Genomic DNA, 19148 nt, shown 5'->3' with positions numbered 1-19148 from the left:
TTTATAATCTCTTGCTCTGTACAACAGCACAGGAACTGGTTGCTCGAAGTGACACTGTAAGTTATAAAATATTTTTATTTGTGCTCAGTGTTCTAAGACTTCAGAGTAAATAACTTCAGGAAAGTGTCTGTTTCTAAACACTGAACTGAAAATTCAACTGTTGCCGGTGACTGTGTTCAAAACATTCAGGAATGGATATTTTCTGTACTTACCCGCATCCCTTGGGTAAGTTGCAAGATACCATGTCTTCACAAGGGGTTGGGTGGGGTGGGGTGGGGTGGGTGGGGTGGCTGTTCCAGGACATGAGGACAGGCAACTAAGCCACTACCTTCCGTGTTTAAGGAGTCGTTGGTCTCTCAGAGGCTGTGATGCTTTCTGTGTCTCTGAAACAAGGGCAGCGTGTTTATTTTAAGGCCTGCTATTATTTATCTTGTAAGTCTTGTAATTTAAAATCACTATGAACATGAAGCAAGAGCAGCTTTCAAAGCTGAATGCAGTGAGATGAATCTTCATTTTATAGATTAAGTAACAAGAAAATAGTGTATTGGTATTTCGATTCATATTTCATCTATGACAAAAAAAAAACTCAAAATGTGCTTCAGAGTTGAAAGAGAAATAACACAGATACTTCTAATGGCATATGAATGAATGGTATGGTCTACCACCATTCTGAACATATTCATCCTGAAAACAGGAAACGATAAATACTTTAGCTCACTCTAATAGATGAGTTAGGAACTTAGAACAGTTTCCGCTTATAAAAATTTCACTAAATCTGTTTTTTTTGTTTTGTTTTGTTTTTTGTTTTTTTTTTTAAAGATTTATTTATTTATTATATGTAAGTACACTGTAGCTGTCTTCAGACACTCCAGAACAGGGCGCCAGATCTCGTTACGGATGGTTGTTAGCCACCATGTGGTTGCTGGGATTTGAACTCTGGGACCTTTGGAAGAGCAGTCGGGTACTCTTACCTATTGAGCCATCTCACCAGCCCCCCACTAACTCTGTTTTTTATTTTCATTTCATCCTGTTTGAGGCTTGGCCTTTCGGCTACTCAGTCTGTAAAACTGACAATATTTTTCATAAGTATTCACAACATCACAATATGCTAAGTGCCTATGCTTTCATTATTTTAAGTTATGTCAAATAAATTCAAAGTAGTAATTTGAACCAAATTGCAAGATAGCTTTTTTTATGCCCTCCTATTTGGAATTTTTTGTATATTATATATTAGATTCCCTTCTACCACAGCAAAATGAATAGTCTAAGAAAATAACAAGAATGCTTACAAGTTTTACGTATTCTTGCCTTTTAGGATAGAGACATGCTAACTGGCACATGCTAATTTTCAAGCCAAAAGTATCCCAAGCTATGAGCAGAAACTTGGCTCTTTCTACAGCTTAAATGATGCTTAGATAATTACCTGGACTCAACATTAAAAAATGCCAACAATATTTATGTATAAGTGTACTTTAATAGCCCTTTTTATTGAAAACAGTGTATATTATTTATAGTGAAACAAAAATCATGTCTTGGTGATTGCCATTTTAATGTCCTATTAAAGCAAATTATACATTTAATTCATGCCATCTATACTATATTCTTCAATAGTAAGAACAAAAGCTGCATACATACACTGAAGGTAGGCTACATTCTCTCATGTCTGAGCTTCTTCCATCAGTTAAGAAATATACTCTATACTGAAAACGCATTTATTTGAAGTTTTGACCTAACACAGTGGATTAAGGCTTGGACAATATTTACTTTGCTGCACTTTGATTCAGAAAGGGCCATATGCGGGGCTACAATCCCAACTGACTTCACACATTTTTTTATAGCACACTGGCTAAAAGATTTACATTAAAGGCACAACTATAAAATAGCTACAAAATAAGCTGCAATGTTCTAGTTGGTAAAAGCCTGTAGTTAATATATTTGGATAAATAACTGAAGTCAGCAGCAAAGTGGTTAAACATTTGTGATTTGATTTTATCTCAGCTTGGAATGTGGTTGGAGTGTCCCACTTCTAACAACTGTTTGCTAAGTTAAGGCTTTTAGTGTTTACACAGTGTTGAATGAGGCAGCCTGGTCACCAGATGTGATTGCTCCCCCAGACTGGGTGGCTTTCAGTCAGATCACGGTCCTCACGGTCCCTGTTCCAACCTTCTTCCTCAGGACATCCACCAGCCTTTCTAACCTATGCAGGGGCAGGGGAAAGGGAAAAAGAAGAAGGGAAAGAAAAAGTGCAATTATTATTGGGAATATTCCGACTGCAAAGAACAGTGTGTGCTTGTGACCAAGCCATACTGGTAGTCATGCTAAGAGACAAAGCGTTACTGTGAGAGACACACGGGGTGTTAGGAATTTGGGGTTAAAGAACAGTGCAGCATAAATTTTAACTTAGATCCCTGATTATGTTGGATGTGACACAAAATATACAGATCACTCATTTGAATACATTTATCTACTTGCATGAAAGTTGTGAATGAATTATCTACTATGTAAAGACAAGATGGCATATCAAACAAAGAGCAGCTTCAAGCAGATTTGTGTAAGAAAAATATCTTTTAATATAGTTATATGGGTGGTCTTAGATGTGCTCTTGCACATCCCAAATCCCTTTCTTTTTCACAGTCAGCTGCTTAAAATAAAGACCAGAAATTTAACGTTCTCATAGCATAAAGCACACATGACTTGACATTGATACAACCACACTTCCAGTGCTGTACTTTTTAAAAAAGTTCCTCTTCAGAGTCGTGCAGGCTAGGAGTTACCTATAGACACGCGTTTTGGTCATAGAAAAGTGATTTTTTTTCAGTTGATTAAACTGACAGCCACCTAAGGTCTAGAGTGTGTTGGGCAGTGCTCTTTGGGTCCTGTATGGAAAAAAAGCACGGTCATGTTCACCAGCTGGCTTTGCTTAGCACAGAGGGTAGAGTCAGAACAGTCTTTCTTTCCTTTTCTTTCCTAAAAGCACAAAAACTCAACCAAACCTCTCTCTTGATGTCATAAATAGAAAAATCTTTATACATGAAAACCAACAGTCTTGTGCTCCCTCCACAAAGATTGGCAAGCAACAGGCTTTTCTGCTCCAGTTTGCCGCATTTATATGGTCCTCCACAAATAAACACAGCACAGAGTAAGATTCTAAAGACGATTTGAGAGTGCAGCAGGGGAGGAACAAGCCAACTGCATACAGCTTTGGAAACCAGAGCACATTTATGGGATGACTGCACATAGCAAGACTGCGATCAGTGAGGAGGACCATGAAGGAAACACTCAGAACCTTGGAGTCTTCCTTTAAGAAATGGGGCAATGGCCTCAAAGTGAATTTTTTTCTTCTTCTAATTTTAAGACAGGTGTTCACCGCATAGGCTTGACTGGCCTGTAACTTGCTTTGTAGACCAGGCTGGCCTCAAACTCATGGAACTACGCCTGCCTCTGCTCCCACGTGCTGGGATTGAAGGCGTTCACACAATACGTGGCGTATTGTGCTTTTCAACTGTATAAATGCATGTGGAGAATACAGTCGCTAAACACAGTCTTGGGCTACAAATACCTAAATTAGGAAATTCATGGAAAAACGTGATTTTTCATGGAAAAACTCCACTCACAGATTAGCCTTTTTAGTTGGGCATTGCTTAGTGGTGACCTACCCAAGAAACTTTCAGGACTATGACTGATGGGGCTACATAAATCTTTTAAGGTGGAGTTATAGTAACTTGGATTGTGGAAGAGGGTATACAAATTCTAGTGTGAAACAAAAAATACTAAAAGTTAGTTGTTAAAATCCAGGTATAACTTACATTAACTCCTTGTTGGGCCATGTGAGTATCAATTCCAGGGTCTTGTGTATAGCGGACCCCTGCTATGCCACGGAGCTACAACCCGAGGCCCTGAGCTAACTCGTAACAAATGACCTCCATGAGAAGCCTTAGCAAACCGCTAAGATTTCAATCCATTATTAACATAAAATATTATTTTTAGTTAATGAAATATGTCCCTGCACCTTATCATTCATAATATTAATGATTAAAAACTTTTTTTTTTTGTTTTTGTCTTTTTGAGACAGGGTTTCTCTGTATAGCCCTGGCTGTCCTGGAACTCACTTTGTAGACCAGGCTGGCCTTGAACTCAGAAATCCGCCTGCCTCTGCCTCCCGAGTGCTGGGATTAAAGGTGTGTGCCACCACCTCCCAGCTTAAAAACATTTTTTATAAAAATAAAAGTAAGTTCTACGGTGCACTGTTACTCTACTCTACTCTACTCTACTCTACTCTACTGTACTCTACTCTACTGTACTCTACTCTACTGTACTATACTATACTGTGCTATACTCTACTGTACTATACTCTACTATACTGCACTATACTATTACTATAAAGCCAGACTCAGTAGAGTACCAAATTGCTCACACAAATCTATGCTGTCCTCCTTCTTGGCTTCCTCTTTATAGACAAGCTCTCTTTACTCTTCTTTCCTCCTTATACATTCAGACATTTTGCTAAGGTAAGAGATTAGGAGGAAATACTCGAGTATCATGGTTTGAAGGGTCTACCGTATTTCAGCAATCAGCATGTCAATAGCCTTCTCAGCTCCTCCGGGTTGACTGATTTGTGAAACTTAGATCTCAGAAATGAGAAAAATGTCAATTACTTCATTTTGTAAGAACTCGACGACTTCTGGAACACACTGAAGCACCTGTTTGCTCCTGTAAGAAACAGGATTCACCTGCCAACCTGAGGCCATGCCAACAGGAAGGTGGGCATACATGCTGAACATCTTATAGGACTTGCCTGTAGGCTGGTTTTTAACCATCCTATTGTTTAAAAACCCATGCAGCTCCTTAAATAAGACCCAAGTGTTTTGTATAATCACTGATATACCCACGAGAGTTTAATGGGCTAGGGAAGGGCTATATCTAGTGAGGACTATGAATTTTCAGATTGGAATATGAGGTAACTGAAGGACAGATAAATAAGTCCTCCCACGGGCTGCGAGGCACACGGTGACAAGTCCAGGCCTTCGTTCCTTGTTTTTTGCTTAGAGATATTTCCATTAACGTTTGGGTGACCAGAACCCTATGAATTAGAGATCACCTGGTAATGGACCATCTGTCTTTGTAGGGTCATTACCCCTCCCCTAATTCTAAGTCAAATTGGAAAAGAATTTTCTGGCACATTTAACTTGTTTTAGTATGAATGCTTTGCAAATAAAATAAAATAAAATAAAATAAATTCATGCTAACTCACCTAGAAAATAATAAATGGTTAAAATCTATTATTTGTTTTAATAAAATTTCTATACAACTTAAAAGTTAATTTTACAAATATTTTGGTAAAAATCCTATTTTTCTTTTCTTTTTCTCCATTGGTTTATTTATTCACTTTACAGACTGATTGCAGTCCCCTTCCCTCCTCTCCTACCAGTCCCACCCTTACACCTGCTACCCCCATTCCCCTTCTCTGAGAATCCCCATGGGTATCCACCCACTCTGGTACCTCAAGTCACGGCAGGACTAAGCACATCCTCTGCCACTGAGGCCAGACAAGGCAGAGCAGTTATGGGAAAGGTATCCAAAGGCCCAAAACAGAGTCAGAGACAGCTCCCGCTCCAATTGTCAGGGAACTCACACGAAGAATAAGCTGTATCTCTGTTACATATGTGAGGTGGACCTAGGTCTAGCCCATTCGGACTCTTTGGCTGGTGGTTCAGTCTCAGTGAGCCCCCATGGGGCCCAGGTTGGTTAACTGTAGGTTTTCTTGTGGTGTCCTTGATTGCTCTGGCTCCCTCATTCCTTCCCACCCCAGCTCCTACTCTTCCACAAGACTCTCTGAGCTCTGCCTATATTTGGCTGTAGGTCTCTGCATCTGTTTCCATCAGCTGCTAAATGAAGCCTCTCAGAAGAGTTGTGCTGGGCTCCTGTATTAATTTAATCTTTTATTTGTAGTTATATAATTACATGTGCACTATAATGAAATTAACTTTTCCACAAAAATATAATCTATAAGTTATTTACCATTTCTATGTTTTCCTCCCATGTTTCACTATGAATGAATCCCGTGATATGTTCTGTATGTAAGAAATAATAAACGAGTAGTGTCTATGTGCCAAGAAGTCTTGAGAGGTCATCTAGTCACATGTTTAATATTCATTATAACTCTCTTATAATCAGATGACCGAGACAAAGGCTACTGGGGGGATTTGATCAGTGCCACACAGTTAGTGGGTTTTGGAGTTGAGATATAATGGTGGCCTAACTACCAAAGTCCCTAATCTTTCTAACATATTGCATTGCTTGAAAAAAGTATCAAGACCATTCTGCTTTCTGTCTGAATTGTTATGAGGAAGAATTATTCTTAGCCACTGGATAATTTATTGCAGTGGGACAGAGAAGAATGACAGAACTAATTCCTCATAATTACCTGACTTGTAGCTAAGTGAAAAAGTTTGCGAAGGAGCCACCCTTCCCCTTCAGTAGTAGGGACTGAGTCCAGGGCCTGCCTTGAGAAAGCAAGGCAAATGACCCACAAATGTAATATATTCTCAGATAGTTTTACTTTTTATTTGGAGAGTCTGACTAGTTGCTCAGGTTGGCTTTGAACTCATTCTGTAAGAGCAGAGATGGTAAGAATTCTCATATTCTCATATTAGTCAATATGGAAATTATGTCCTAAAGTAGAACCTGGGCCATACCTGGTGACACCAGTCTATAATCTCAAAACCATGGGGATGTGACAAGAAAATCTCACGATGTAGCTTCTGACATTCCTGGGAGGCACAATTTCACAGCAAACTCCCCAATTCTCTGGCTCTTACTGAATTTCTTTTCCTGCTATGACTAGTTTTCTGGTGTTAGACTTTTAAATGTTGATCTATGCTTTCATTTTTGCTTTCCATGTGTGTGTATACATATGTGTGCACATGTATGCATATATGGAGGTTAGGGCTTGACATTAAATGTCTTCCTCTGTTTCTTTCCACCTTGTATTTTGGAGACTGGGTCCCTCACTATTGTTTTTTGAGACTGGGTCCCTCACTGAACCTGGAGCTCACTGGTTCATCTAAGATATAAAGACTGGCCAGAGATTACCTTAGCCTAGAGGTAAGATGGGTGGGTAGGAGAGCAGGGCAGGGGGGAGGGTATAGGGAACTTTCGGGATAGCATTTGAAAATTGAAATGTATATAAAGAAAATATCTAATAAAAATGTGCAAAAAAAAAAAAAGAAAAGAAAAAAAAATAAGAAGGGAGGATTAACAGGGCATGGCGGTTGCGTAGGGGAAGTTGACGTAGTCCAGCAGGGTGGCACACGCCTTTTATCTCAGCACCTGGAAGACTGAGGCAGGTGAGTCTCTAAGAGTTCAAGGCCACCTTAGTCTGCATAGCAAGTTCCACACCAGCCAAGGCCACAGCGTGGCCCTGTCTCAAAACAACAAAACAAACAAAACAAGAACACACAAGCACACAGTACAAACAGGATTGACATCAAGTGCCTATTTATTTGACAGGAAATGTCAACCATTTTGGAATAGTTTTTAATGGTCGCCCAACTCTGAGGAAGCATAACCAGAATAGGACAACTGAAAAGCCAAGACAGACTGCGATATAAAAGCTCACCTAGCTGGAGTATGTTTTAAATGGAAGACATGAATATATCTAAGGATCATAGAAAAGGAGGCCATGAAAAGATGTAAGAATGTAAGGGAGAAAGATGATACTTTTAGAAGCAAGGTCTCAGAGTATTGTCATAGCAGGATTTGTAGGATAATCTCTGGAAAAAATGACTAGACAAGTTTCCCTGGGGACTAACAGGAAAGAGTTGAGGCGGATACAGCTGTGGACAATTTTGTAGGTGTGGGGGAAGACAACTGTCAGAAATCATGGCAGCTCGGATCAGTTTTCCCCATGGAGTAGGAGACACAGGTCTCTGATGAAAGCACAGAGGGTTAAGCCTGGAAAAGAACAAGGAGAGTGCAATGGAATATGTGGGAAAGATGACCATGGACATGTAACAGGAGCTCTAGGTGGGACTGATGGCCTTCTCTATGGGGTTGCAGACTACAGTTTTGTAGAAGACATTGGCCATTATATTAGCCTACCTTTTATTTCCCTATCAACTCTGTATATTGGGAATCGAAGTGGGCAGAGGAAATGATGGGAGTAATTTAGATTATGACTTGTATATCAAGTGGGCTGAGAAAGACATGAGTATAAGGAGACAGAGGTGTTTGGAGGAAAGCGACTCAACCCGGAATCCATATTTGTTTAAAGAAATCAAGTCTATAAAGTGTCGTTAGTCCAGGGGGGAAATGGAATTGGTCTCTTAATTTGTGTTGAGGCTAACAAACAAACGAAAATAGGACAAAACAAAATGAACAGAAGAACAAGAAGAAGAAGAAGAAGAAGAAGAAGAAGAAGAAGAAGAAGAAGAAGAAGAAGAAGAAGAAGAAGAAGAAGAAGAAGAAGAAAAAGAAGAAGAAGAAGAAGAAGAAGAAAAAGAAGAAGAGCCACAGTTAAAGCACAAGAAAGGTAGAGTCGCGCACACTGGAACATGTCGAAATGCCATAAAAACACAAGCATACTACATAAGCAAAAGACCTGTACTGTAAAAGTGTCCTGACAGTGTATTATCAGGCAAACAAACAAACAAACAAACAAACAAACAAACAAACAAGAAACCCCTCCAAGAATGCCACTGAGTTCATTCTGTGTTGGCCATCTTCCACTGGGATGCAGCCTGTACTTAGACTACATTGGAGAGAACGGATTTTTCACTTGCAAGTGCTTATCAAGTGGAAACAGCTCCTGGTTAAGGATGCAGGCTGTATGTGCCTGCTTCCTCTCCACAACATAAGGAAAGCAGCACACACACATTTACCAGCTCTACACTAGACATGTAACATTCTTTAATACCACTGATAGCCAAAGTAGGCAGGGCACCAAAGCTACGTCCTACTTCATATTTAAAACTGCAGTAACTGGGTTTTTGAGCCAGGATCTCACGATGCAGCCCCGGCTGGCCTGGAACTGGCTATATAGACCAGGTTGGTTTCAAACTAATAGAGGTCCACCTGCTTCTTTCCCCTGAGTGCTGGGATGTACACGAGCACCACCACAACTAGCTAACATGGTCCATTTTATTTAAACTTTAAAAAATAGGCCTCACTAGTAAATCATAATATAAATCATTATATATTTAGATGTACAATAAACATATGCTAGACACATGACAGTAGAACCTGGGGAATGACTGAAGGTCTACCTGCATTTATCTAGTATCTCTAGAGTAACTGAATTTCAAGCTTTGGATCTGAGAACAGAAGTTTCTTGTGATTTACCCAGGAATGACATTTGTATCTGAGGTGTCTACGTTGCTTACTAGAATCCATGAGTCTATGGCAGCAGTAGTGTAGTGGATAATTCCATTAGGAAAGTACTTAATGGCAGATAATTGAGTTATTTTGATTAAGTTTCTAAAACTTAATCAAATAAGAAAGTGACTGAGACAATGGAATTATTTAACATCAAGGATATTTATTGGGCTTTCCCCTCTGTCTATCAGAGGATATCCGACCCATACTTAAGATTCCCATGAAAACCCAGCATTAGTAACAAGCCTATGAATCCCTCCAGGGAAGGGGCAGTGTGTGTATATTCTGTTCACTGCATATTTATTTAGTACTGGGCACAATAGGTTTTCAAAATTCATTAGGATATTTTTATGAGTAATTGTTACATATATACACATGCTGGGACTAAGAGGTCATTTTTCTTACTTTCTAAATTCTAATGTCATGTTATTTTGATAATGACCCCTTAGATTGTTTTTAAAGTAAAAGAAAGTAAAGCATTTGACAGGCATGTTAGCATATCCTGCTTATTACTCTCAGTAGTTAGAAGGCCAAGGCAGGAGGATTTCAACTGCAAGGAAAGTCTTGTCTTCATGGATTGGTTCTGTCTGAGCAACAAACAACACACAAGTGACAAAGTCACTACTCAATGAGAAGGCATGCAGTAAATATTCTAAGTTCTCAGAGCCTTTGAGGATGGCGTCAGCCGATGGAATGATCATTGAAAAGAACACAGGTTGGGAGAAAGGAGCTAGGCAAAGCTTTACCCCAAGAGCTAAGCCAAGGTGGGCCTTTTAGTAACAGGAAGAATTTAGCTTATACTGTAACAATGATGTACAGATGCTCAAAGCCAAGTTCTCTGTTTAATTTCAGACTTGTTCAGAGACAGAGAAGGACAGAGAGAAGACAGAAAGAGGAGGAAGCACTTTTTTGAGAGAGACTGGAGTGAAAAAAACCAGACATGCACAGACAGTAGGAAAAGCAAATTGGCAATCATTTTAACTACTTCACTAAAATTTTATATTTCTAAGAAATTAAACAAGGTTATGTTAGTGGTACTTTCAAAAAAGGGGGTGCTGTTTGTTCCCTTTTTTCTCTCCTTATTCTAGCTTTTGTGTTTTGCTCCTGCAGTCCAGGGTGTGTTTGTGTGTGTGTGTGTGTGTGTGTGTGTGTGTGTGTGTGTCTTCCTTATGGAGGAAGAATTGTGGCAGGACAAAAAGACTAACATTTCAGAGTTTTCTAAGTTCACCCTCCCCTGCCAATTTCTGATTTTTATATGCCACTTGTAGATGTAATTTCCATTCTTTAATATCCATTCACTTCACTGCTAATACTTTTTGAGCACCATAGGTGACTTGAAATTAAATCACATACATCCTTCTTTTATGCATTAAAGTGTTACTACTGAGGATTAAAGAGCTTTACTCCCAGTACCTAGATTATTCTTTGGAAGTTAGTAGCATCAGGACACATTAACTCTTTCAAGCAAAGAAATAAACTTTGCAAGAAATGAGAATTTTAACTGTGAAACAAATATACACTCAGCAGTGGGAAATTTATTCATAAAGACGGATTTTTTTTTCCTTTTGACTTCTTTGGACTTAGATCACGGGTACTAATAAGACTACACACAGATCTTTATATTCTAGAAACTTCCTTCATAATGGCAATAAAGATAAATAAAGCCTCGTAATTATAGAATTGCCCTGGGCCTGGACTTAGAGACAGATGTGGATGGTAGCACCCAAACTCAGGACCTCCACATGAACGGGATACATTCTTAATCTTTGAGTCATCTTTCCAGTCCCTGGAGGAAGGACACTTTATAAAGGCATTTCAAACTATGATGATGATGATGATGATGATTTTGAGACAGGATCTAACTATTTAGGTTTGTCTTGAATTCATAGAGATCCACCAGTCTCTGCCTCCCCATTGCTGGGATTAAAGTCATGTACCACCACGCCTGGCAAAAATATTTTTTTATACTAACAAAAGTAATTTTTGTTTGCTTGTTTGTTTGTTTGTTTGAGATAGTGTTTCTCTGTATCGTCCTGGTTGTCCTGGAACTCACTCTGCAGACCAGGTTGGCCTCAAACTCAGAGATTATCAGCCTGTCTCTGCCTCCGGAGTAGTGAAATTAAAGGTGTGCGCCTCCACTGCCTGGTTAACAAGAAATCATTCTTAACTAGGTACAAAGAGGATGCTTTAAACTTGTCTCAAGATAGAAATCCTCAGGGATTTTTAAAAGGATACATGAACATTGTAATTCATTGTTGCCTTTTCCTCTGGTTAGTTCAGTCTTAGCCGACAGGGAATGCCTGCCTCTTTGGGTATGTGCTTTCCTTCCTAGCTGGTGAAGAAACAGTGTCATGAGTGAGTCACCCAGACAGCATTAACGCACAGTGGCTATCAATCTCTGATGACGACCCGTTTGCATCCTCTACCTTTGAAACAGAATAATTAGTAAATTATCTTCCGCATGCTGCTATTAGCTTTCTATTTCTAAACTTTTAAATATTCACACTCCAGCCTGGCTCAGATATTTCTACCCAATACGAATGACACCCGCTCAGGAGCTGATCTGCTGTTTGCCCAGCAGAGGAGTTACATATTGCCTTTTGAAGAATGACACCTCAAGCTGCCGCCTTGACATCTGGCCTGTCTTTGAATGGCTTGAGATGCAGCTCTAAAGCATAAGCTTTATGATTCCGAATAACTTTGGACATTCTGACTTTCTGCATTACACTCCATGGAGAGTTTAATTATGTGGGAAATGGGGTTATATAATCTAAATTGCTGTCATTCCAGACAAACTCCCATGGGCATTTCTATTATTCCCTGAGAAGAATCTGTTGAAGCCTTTCCCTTCTTTGGCTGTTCAGTTTCTGGAAGCCATTTTTGATGAATTTTATATCTGCTACCTGGCAGTGCTGTTCTCAAACTTAATATTTTTTCTCATAAGTTTATAAGTTAGGGTTACACAGAAAGAAAATGAAATTAGATCTTCGCACTGAACTAAAGACATTCTATTAATGGCATAGTGTTTTTTTCTATCCTTTAGGGAGAGAACCTTAAAACCCTGATTTCTTTACCCTGCACATCTTTTCGGTCACTAAGTAGTATTTTCTCTGTAGTGCTTCTAATATCAATCTCTTCTTCTTGTTCTTACTATTTCCAGTCCATGCCAGAACATCATCTATCTATCTTCCCATACTGCTTTGCTACAATCACTTCTTAGCTGGTGCTTTTACATCTAACACCAATGTGTTTTAGACAATCTTCCCATTATGGCTGATGTCCCTCAATCACTATGACTGAACACTTATTATTATAATTGTACAATCATTAAAAAACACTCAATAATGGTTCTTACCCCTATCACATGAAATTTAGTTCATTTGCATATTTGAAAACTGAGTAACTCAGCCGAGCCTTGTCATTCAGAAGGACCTCTGCTTTTCTCAGATTATATTCAGACTTAGGACTAACTTTGTTCATGGGACTTCTTGTTTCTGTATTATCCTCTCTTCCTTCTTTTCTGCTAACTCCCATCTCATCCACTCTGTGGGGCACGACTGCTCTCACTGAGGCTTTTATTCCCCTGTTACCTATACTGAAAACGGAGAGGGAGACAGCGCCAGTGTAAACTACGAGATAATAAATGAACGAGGTGGCAGATACAGCACCAGTATCATACGTAGATACAAGATTTCAGATTCTCTTTAACTCAGTTATTTCATTTGCAAAAACTGGTACTCTCTTCAAATATTTAGTACAGTGTGTTCAATGTAGCAGTATTTAGGGGGAAAAAACCCTCCTAAGTATTTTGCTTAGGAAAATTGATTCTTTGAACCAGGAGCAAAGGAAGTATGTCACACTTTTAAGATTTCTTACTAAATTTAGTACATTAACAATACATGGCATGAATTGTGTGTACGCAGGTGTTCTCACACATGAACGCCTTTGTGGAACGAAGGTTGACATTGGGTATCTTTCTCAATGATCTGATTTTTTATTTTAAATTTTATTTATTCTTAGATTTCATGTGTATGGGTGTGTGTGTGTGTAAGTATGTATGTATGTACACCACTGAGCGCTCAGTACCCATGGAGGAGAGAAGAGGGCATTGTATTCTCTGAAACTGGAGGTATATGTGGTTATGAGCTTCCATGTGCACACTAGGAACTGAACCTAGGCTCTCAGCAAGAGTAACAAGTGTTATTAACTATGGCACCATCTTTCTCTAGCCCCTTCATGTAGTCTATGGGGTCACTCACTGAACCTAGAACTTACTGTCTAAGCTTGGCTTGCCAGCCAGCAAGTCTCTGGGCTCTGTCCTACCTTAGGATCTAGTGTTTCTGATGTCAGCCACCATACCATGCTATTCACATGGGCGGTGGGGATCAGAACCCAAGCTCAGATGCTTGCACTGCCGGAACTTTACTGAGTGGTCGTTTCCCCAGTCCCTTGGCAAGGTTTTCGCTAAACTGTATTTATGCTTAGTAATTACATATCAGACTGGAAGGTCAACCCAAACTTATTGTCCCTCCTACACTGTTCCATGTTTTTCAGTAAAATAAGACATCTTTCCAAAATGTGATGTTTGAAATTTCATGTATCAAGTGGTAAGGTTGTATTCACAATTATGAAATAGGAAGAAAAAGTATGACGAGCTATTTAAAAACTGAGTCATCTTATTCATAAGTGTTCCCTTTCAGCAAAGTGCTTCCAAATGTGTAATATTTACAATGCTATTTCCATGCACTAAACGGTTGAAATCATCCGCATTAACTGTCCATAAGCACTAGAGATGACTTTCTATGAAGCAAGTTACTAACCCTTCTAAGCATTCACCTTCTATCCAAAGACTGCAGGGCAGCTTTGAGTGGAGCACACTCTGCCTTTTCTTGGTTCCTGACTTTCTCGTCTTGTACGTATATATGTGTATATCATACATATGCATTACTGCCATATGTGTGTGTGTGTATACACACATATGGAGGCAGCAAAGGTATAGACAGTTTGAATCATATAATAAGTAAATCCAAATGGCTTATGAATATTAATATGCATATATTATAGATTTTATAAATTTGCTCATTTTTATCATAGGAAGTATATTTTATTTCATGAGAAAAAAACATGAAAAATGATCTATTTGCCAAATGAAAATTTTACTGTTATTTAATAAAAGGTTATATATACTGACAGAAATGCTATTTTCATAGACATGTCATATGTTAAGTGATAATTGGTTTGTAACATTTTATGTATTATGTAAAATATTTTATAAAAAGCTCAATTTGTTTAAGTGTTTCTAAATTTAACATTTATTGATTTGGTAGTTTGAATGTTTAATTTTTTTTTGTTTGTTTTTTTGTTTTTGTTTTTCGAGACAGGGTTTCTCTGTGTAGCCCTGGCTGTCCTGGAACTCACTCTGTAGGCCAGGCTGACCTTGAACTCAGCAATCCACCTGCCTATGCCTCCCAAGTGCTGGGATTAAAGGCGTGCGCCACCACTGCCCGGTGAATGTTTAAATTTTTAAATGTTTAGTGTAGCCAAAAGAAAATTAGTGGGCATGTGGAGGTACAGTAAGAAAGGCCCTATATTTGATACCTGGCACTTGTCTTGAAAAAAAAAATCAAGTAAACAAGGCCCAACCTAATAAGTCACTTAAACACAAAAAATTATAACAACCCTTCCAATTATTTAATATTTCTCTCAGTCAAGATAGACACAATGTTATAGCTACTAATATGGACAGTCAGAGGCAAACAGAGAAAACTACATCATCTTATCTCTCCCCTTTCCTTGCTGAGGTCACCACAGCTGTCCCATGTCGCGTTGCTGACAGAGAATGCAGCTCCAAAGCCACATCCGTCTGTCGACAAAGCTTACATCAGCTACATGCACGGTGTGGGTTTTATACTTAAGTTCTGAACTGCCAGACAGTTACCAGAAAAGCAAATTGAGGAGCACATGGCACACAAAAGTGGAAGAACTGGCCATTATTTTTAAGACAACAGATTAAGGCCCCACACAGTTCTGGACTACATTTACAACAGTCCAAAAAAAAAAAAAAAATGCCTTGCACTTGGCTAGATCGCCTTTTCCAGTCAAGGCTGCACCTCAGGTACCATCCTTTAATCTGACATCACAGGGTTCGGCTCTTTCACTGGGTCTTGATCCTGTTTGTTTTATCCTTTAAGGATATTTGCTTTGGAAGAGACAAGTCATGGCTGAGGAACTATGACTAAATAGCTTATTTGCTAAGAGAAACCAATCTGAACTGGCATTAAAGTATGAGAACAATTATCTATTGACCTCTAATTAATAAAAATGATTTGCTAAAGAAGGAAGTACACAAAGCTTATGTTTACAAAGTAGCCTAATGCTTTTTAAAAGTAATATATTTAATAAGAATAAATCTTAGATGAACAACTCAAAAGAAGACATCTGCTCCCAGCTATCATAAATTACTACAATTTAACAAGGAAGTTTCACAACGGTAACAGTAAAAGAACTCTGTTAAACACACACCTCCTCCTCCTCCTCCTCCTCTTCCTCCTCCTCCCCCTCCTCTTCTTCCTCCTCCTCTTCTTCCTCCTCCTCTTCTTCCTCCTCCTCTTCCTCCTCCTCTTCCTCCTCCTCCTCCTCCTCTTCCTCCTCCTCCTCTTAGTCCTCCACCACTGTCACCATCACTAAAAACTATGGAAGGGCTGAAGAGATTGGCCAGCAGTTAAAAAGTGCAAGCTGTTCTTGTAGAGGACTCAAGTTCAGTTCCCTGCACCTAGGTAGGTGCTCACAGGCAACTGTAATTTTAGCTCCAGGAGGTCTCTTTGGTCTCAGTGTGCACCTGCATTCATTCATGTGTGCATACTCTTCCCACTCTACATATACACACAATTAAAAAACATTAGCAGCAGCAGCAGCAACAACAACAACAACAACAACAAACCAAGGAAAATGCTTATAGGTTCATAATGAAATTATTTACTAATAAAGAGTTCTAACAAATCAATGACAATGGATTCACAGCTCAATAGAAAAATGTAGGGGGCTGGTGAGATGGCTCAGCGGGTAAGAGCACTGACCGCTCTACTGAAGGTCCTCAGTTCAAATCCCAGCAACCTCATGGTGGCTCAGAATCCCCTGTAATGAGGTCTGACACCTTCTTCTGGTGCGTCTGAAGACAGCTACAGTAAACTTAATTATAATAATAAATAAATCTTTGGGCCAGAGCGAGCAGGGACTGAGCAAGCAGGGCTGACTGGAGCAAGCAGAGGTCCTAAAAATTCAATTCTCAACAACTACATGAAGGCTCACAACCATCTGTACAGCCACTGTATACTCATATACATAAAATAAAAATAAATAAATCTTTTTAAAGAAAGGAAAATCTAAAAGGGTCATCAACAGGCAAGTCACATAAAAACAAAACTAGTCAATGAACACATATAATTGCCAAGCCTTATTAAAGAGATGCAGATCACACTGCAACAAATTTTTACCAGAGTTGGAAGGTTTAGCTTGCTTTCTCCCACACAAATGGGAGCTGTATAGGGTGACTGTACTTTTGTTTTACTTTTGGAACTAGGATTGAACTCAGGGCCTTCAGCATGTGGAGCACACCCTGTACCCCTCAACGACACTATTAGCTAGCAAATGGCTTCAGAGTCAATACAGCATAACACATCTTTGCACCATCAAGTGTTCGCATATAGTTTGCCTAAAACTGATTCATAGAGATAAAAAAATTGCCCAGTATAATAAGGAGTTATTGAAGTATCAGTCATAGAAGCTGGGAAAACGAGCTCTCAGGATGCTATCCAATAATAACAAGAGTCAGAAAATCTCAGGGCAAGTTCAGAATGTTGTCTTGAAAAAAGTCATCAGATTCATAAGTCTGTAACACAAACCATTAGTTGTATGCTTTGCACATGGTAGGGGAATATTTGCTCAGAATTCTAAGGCATTCTGTCAATTAGTACAAAACAAACTGTTATATCCCCTTTCTCGAAAAATACCTTACTTAAAGATATGTAATCTTTAACATTCATCTGTATGATGTAGGACATACCTTTTCAAGTAAGTTATTCCTTCAATAACATATCCTAATAGAATAAATTCATATGTATTTTTGACTGTTTTGGTTAATAATGAAACTGTCTATAAGAATACATATTGTTTTTTGTGTGTTGTATGTGTTTATGCACATGTGCATATATATGTATGTATGGGGGAGGGGTGCGTAAATGTGCATGTACATATGAAGGCTATATGTCAACCTTGGAATCTTGGGTGCCCTTACTCAGACGCTATCTACCCCATTTATCCATCTATCCATCCATCTATCCATCTGTCTGCCTATACATCTGTCAATCCATCTTTCTATCTATGTATTTAAGACAAGCTCTCTCACTGGGACCCAAGGCCCACTTATTCAGATAGGCTGTCTGACCCACAAACCTTGAGATCCTCTTCTCTCTTCCTTCTTGAACTGGGATTACAAGTCTGCACCCCACATTTGGATATTTAAATGAGTGCTAGGGATTGAATTCTGTGGGGCCAGAGCAAGCAGGGACTGAGCAAGCGGGGCTGACTGGAGCAAGCAGATGTCCTAAAAATTCAATTCCCAATTGAACTGCCCTAGTTCCAAACTATATATATATGTGTGTGTGTGTGTGTGTGTGTGTGTGTGTGTGTAACAGACACCCCCCCTCCCCCAGTGGAGGGATGGGGACATAAATTCAGCTACAAAACATTAACTCCAAATTGCTCCTGTATAAAACAAATGCAGGGAGAAAAATGGAGCAGAGAACTGGTTACTGGCCCAACTTGGGATCCACCCCATGTGTGGGCACCAATCCCTGACACTATTACTGAAGCTATGTTGTGCTTGCCGACAGGAGCTTAGCATAGCTGTCCTCTGAGAGGCTCTACCAGCAGCTGACTGAGATAGATGCAGACACAGACAAGCACTGGATGGAGGTCGGGGATCCCTATGGAAGAGTTAGGAGAAGGATGGAAGGAACTGAAGGGGATGTCATCCCCATAAGAAGACCAACAGTGTCAACTAACCTGGGTCTCTGGGAGCTCCAAAAGACTGAGCCACCAAACAAAGAGCATATAGAGGCTGGTTCAAATCCTCCACGCTCCCCACTGCCTAGTCTGGTCTCAGTGGGAGAGGATGTGCCTAATCCTGTAGAGACTTGAGGGCCATAGGGTGGTGGTGGGGATACTGGGGGGATAGGCTACCCTCTCAGAGGTGAAGGGGAGGGTGAGGGTGAAGAACTCGCTGGGGGGGATCAGGAGGAAAGGGCAACATTTGGGATGTAAATACATATAATAAATAAATTAATAAAAAATAATGAACCAAATTAATGAACCAAACTAATATAAAATATTATGAACCAAAAAAAACGACCAGCAGGACAAGATATTCTGAAAGGTGTAATAGTATTCCTTACATTTTGGGGTCAACCAGCAGTTACCTAATTAGATTTAAGGCCTGCTCAACATGAAGGAGTTCATGCCTGGTACTGTAAACATAGCCAACTATCCATGGTTGGTGAGGGCATGGAACCTATCAGAGAAGCCACTATTACCACTTAACTACCCACTACAGTTCTGGTACTCAGGATCCTTATTACCAGTTGGGACATCTTCTGGGTATATGCCCAGGAGAGGTATTGAGGGATCCTCTGGTAGTACTATGTCCAATTTTCTGAGGAACCGCCAGACTGATTTCCAGAGTGGTTGTACAAGCTTGCAATCCCACCAACAATGGAGGA

The 19148-nt window shown here is 39.5% G+C and overlaps 1 protein-coding gene across 1 annotated transcript in view; it reads right to left on the bottom strand.

Annotated features, from left to right (window-relative positions):
- Positions 1-1214: 1214 nt before the first annotated feature.
- Mipol1 (mirror-image polydactyly 1) overlaps positions 1215-19148 on the bottom strand; it is a 277375-nt gene continuing 259441 nt past the window's right edge. The window contains exon 11 of the mRNA XM_021178974.2: positions 1215-2197. Within this exon, the coding sequence (XP_021034633.1) occupies positions 2131-2197 (67 nt within the window). The 3' untranslated portion in view covers positions 1215-2130. The remainder of the gene's footprint in view (positions 2198-19148) is intronic.

The sequence above is a fragment of the Mus caroli genome, chromosome 12 (assembly GCF_900094665.2).
Source record: "Mus caroli chromosome 12, CAROLI_EIJ_v1.1, whole genome shotgun sequence".
Taxonomy (NCBI): domain Eukaryota; kingdom Metazoa; phylum Chordata; class Mammalia; order Rodentia; family Muridae; genus Mus; species Mus caroli.
The sequence above is the reverse complement of the archived record's forward strand: the minus strand, read 5'-3'. Positions and strand labels throughout refer to the sequence as shown.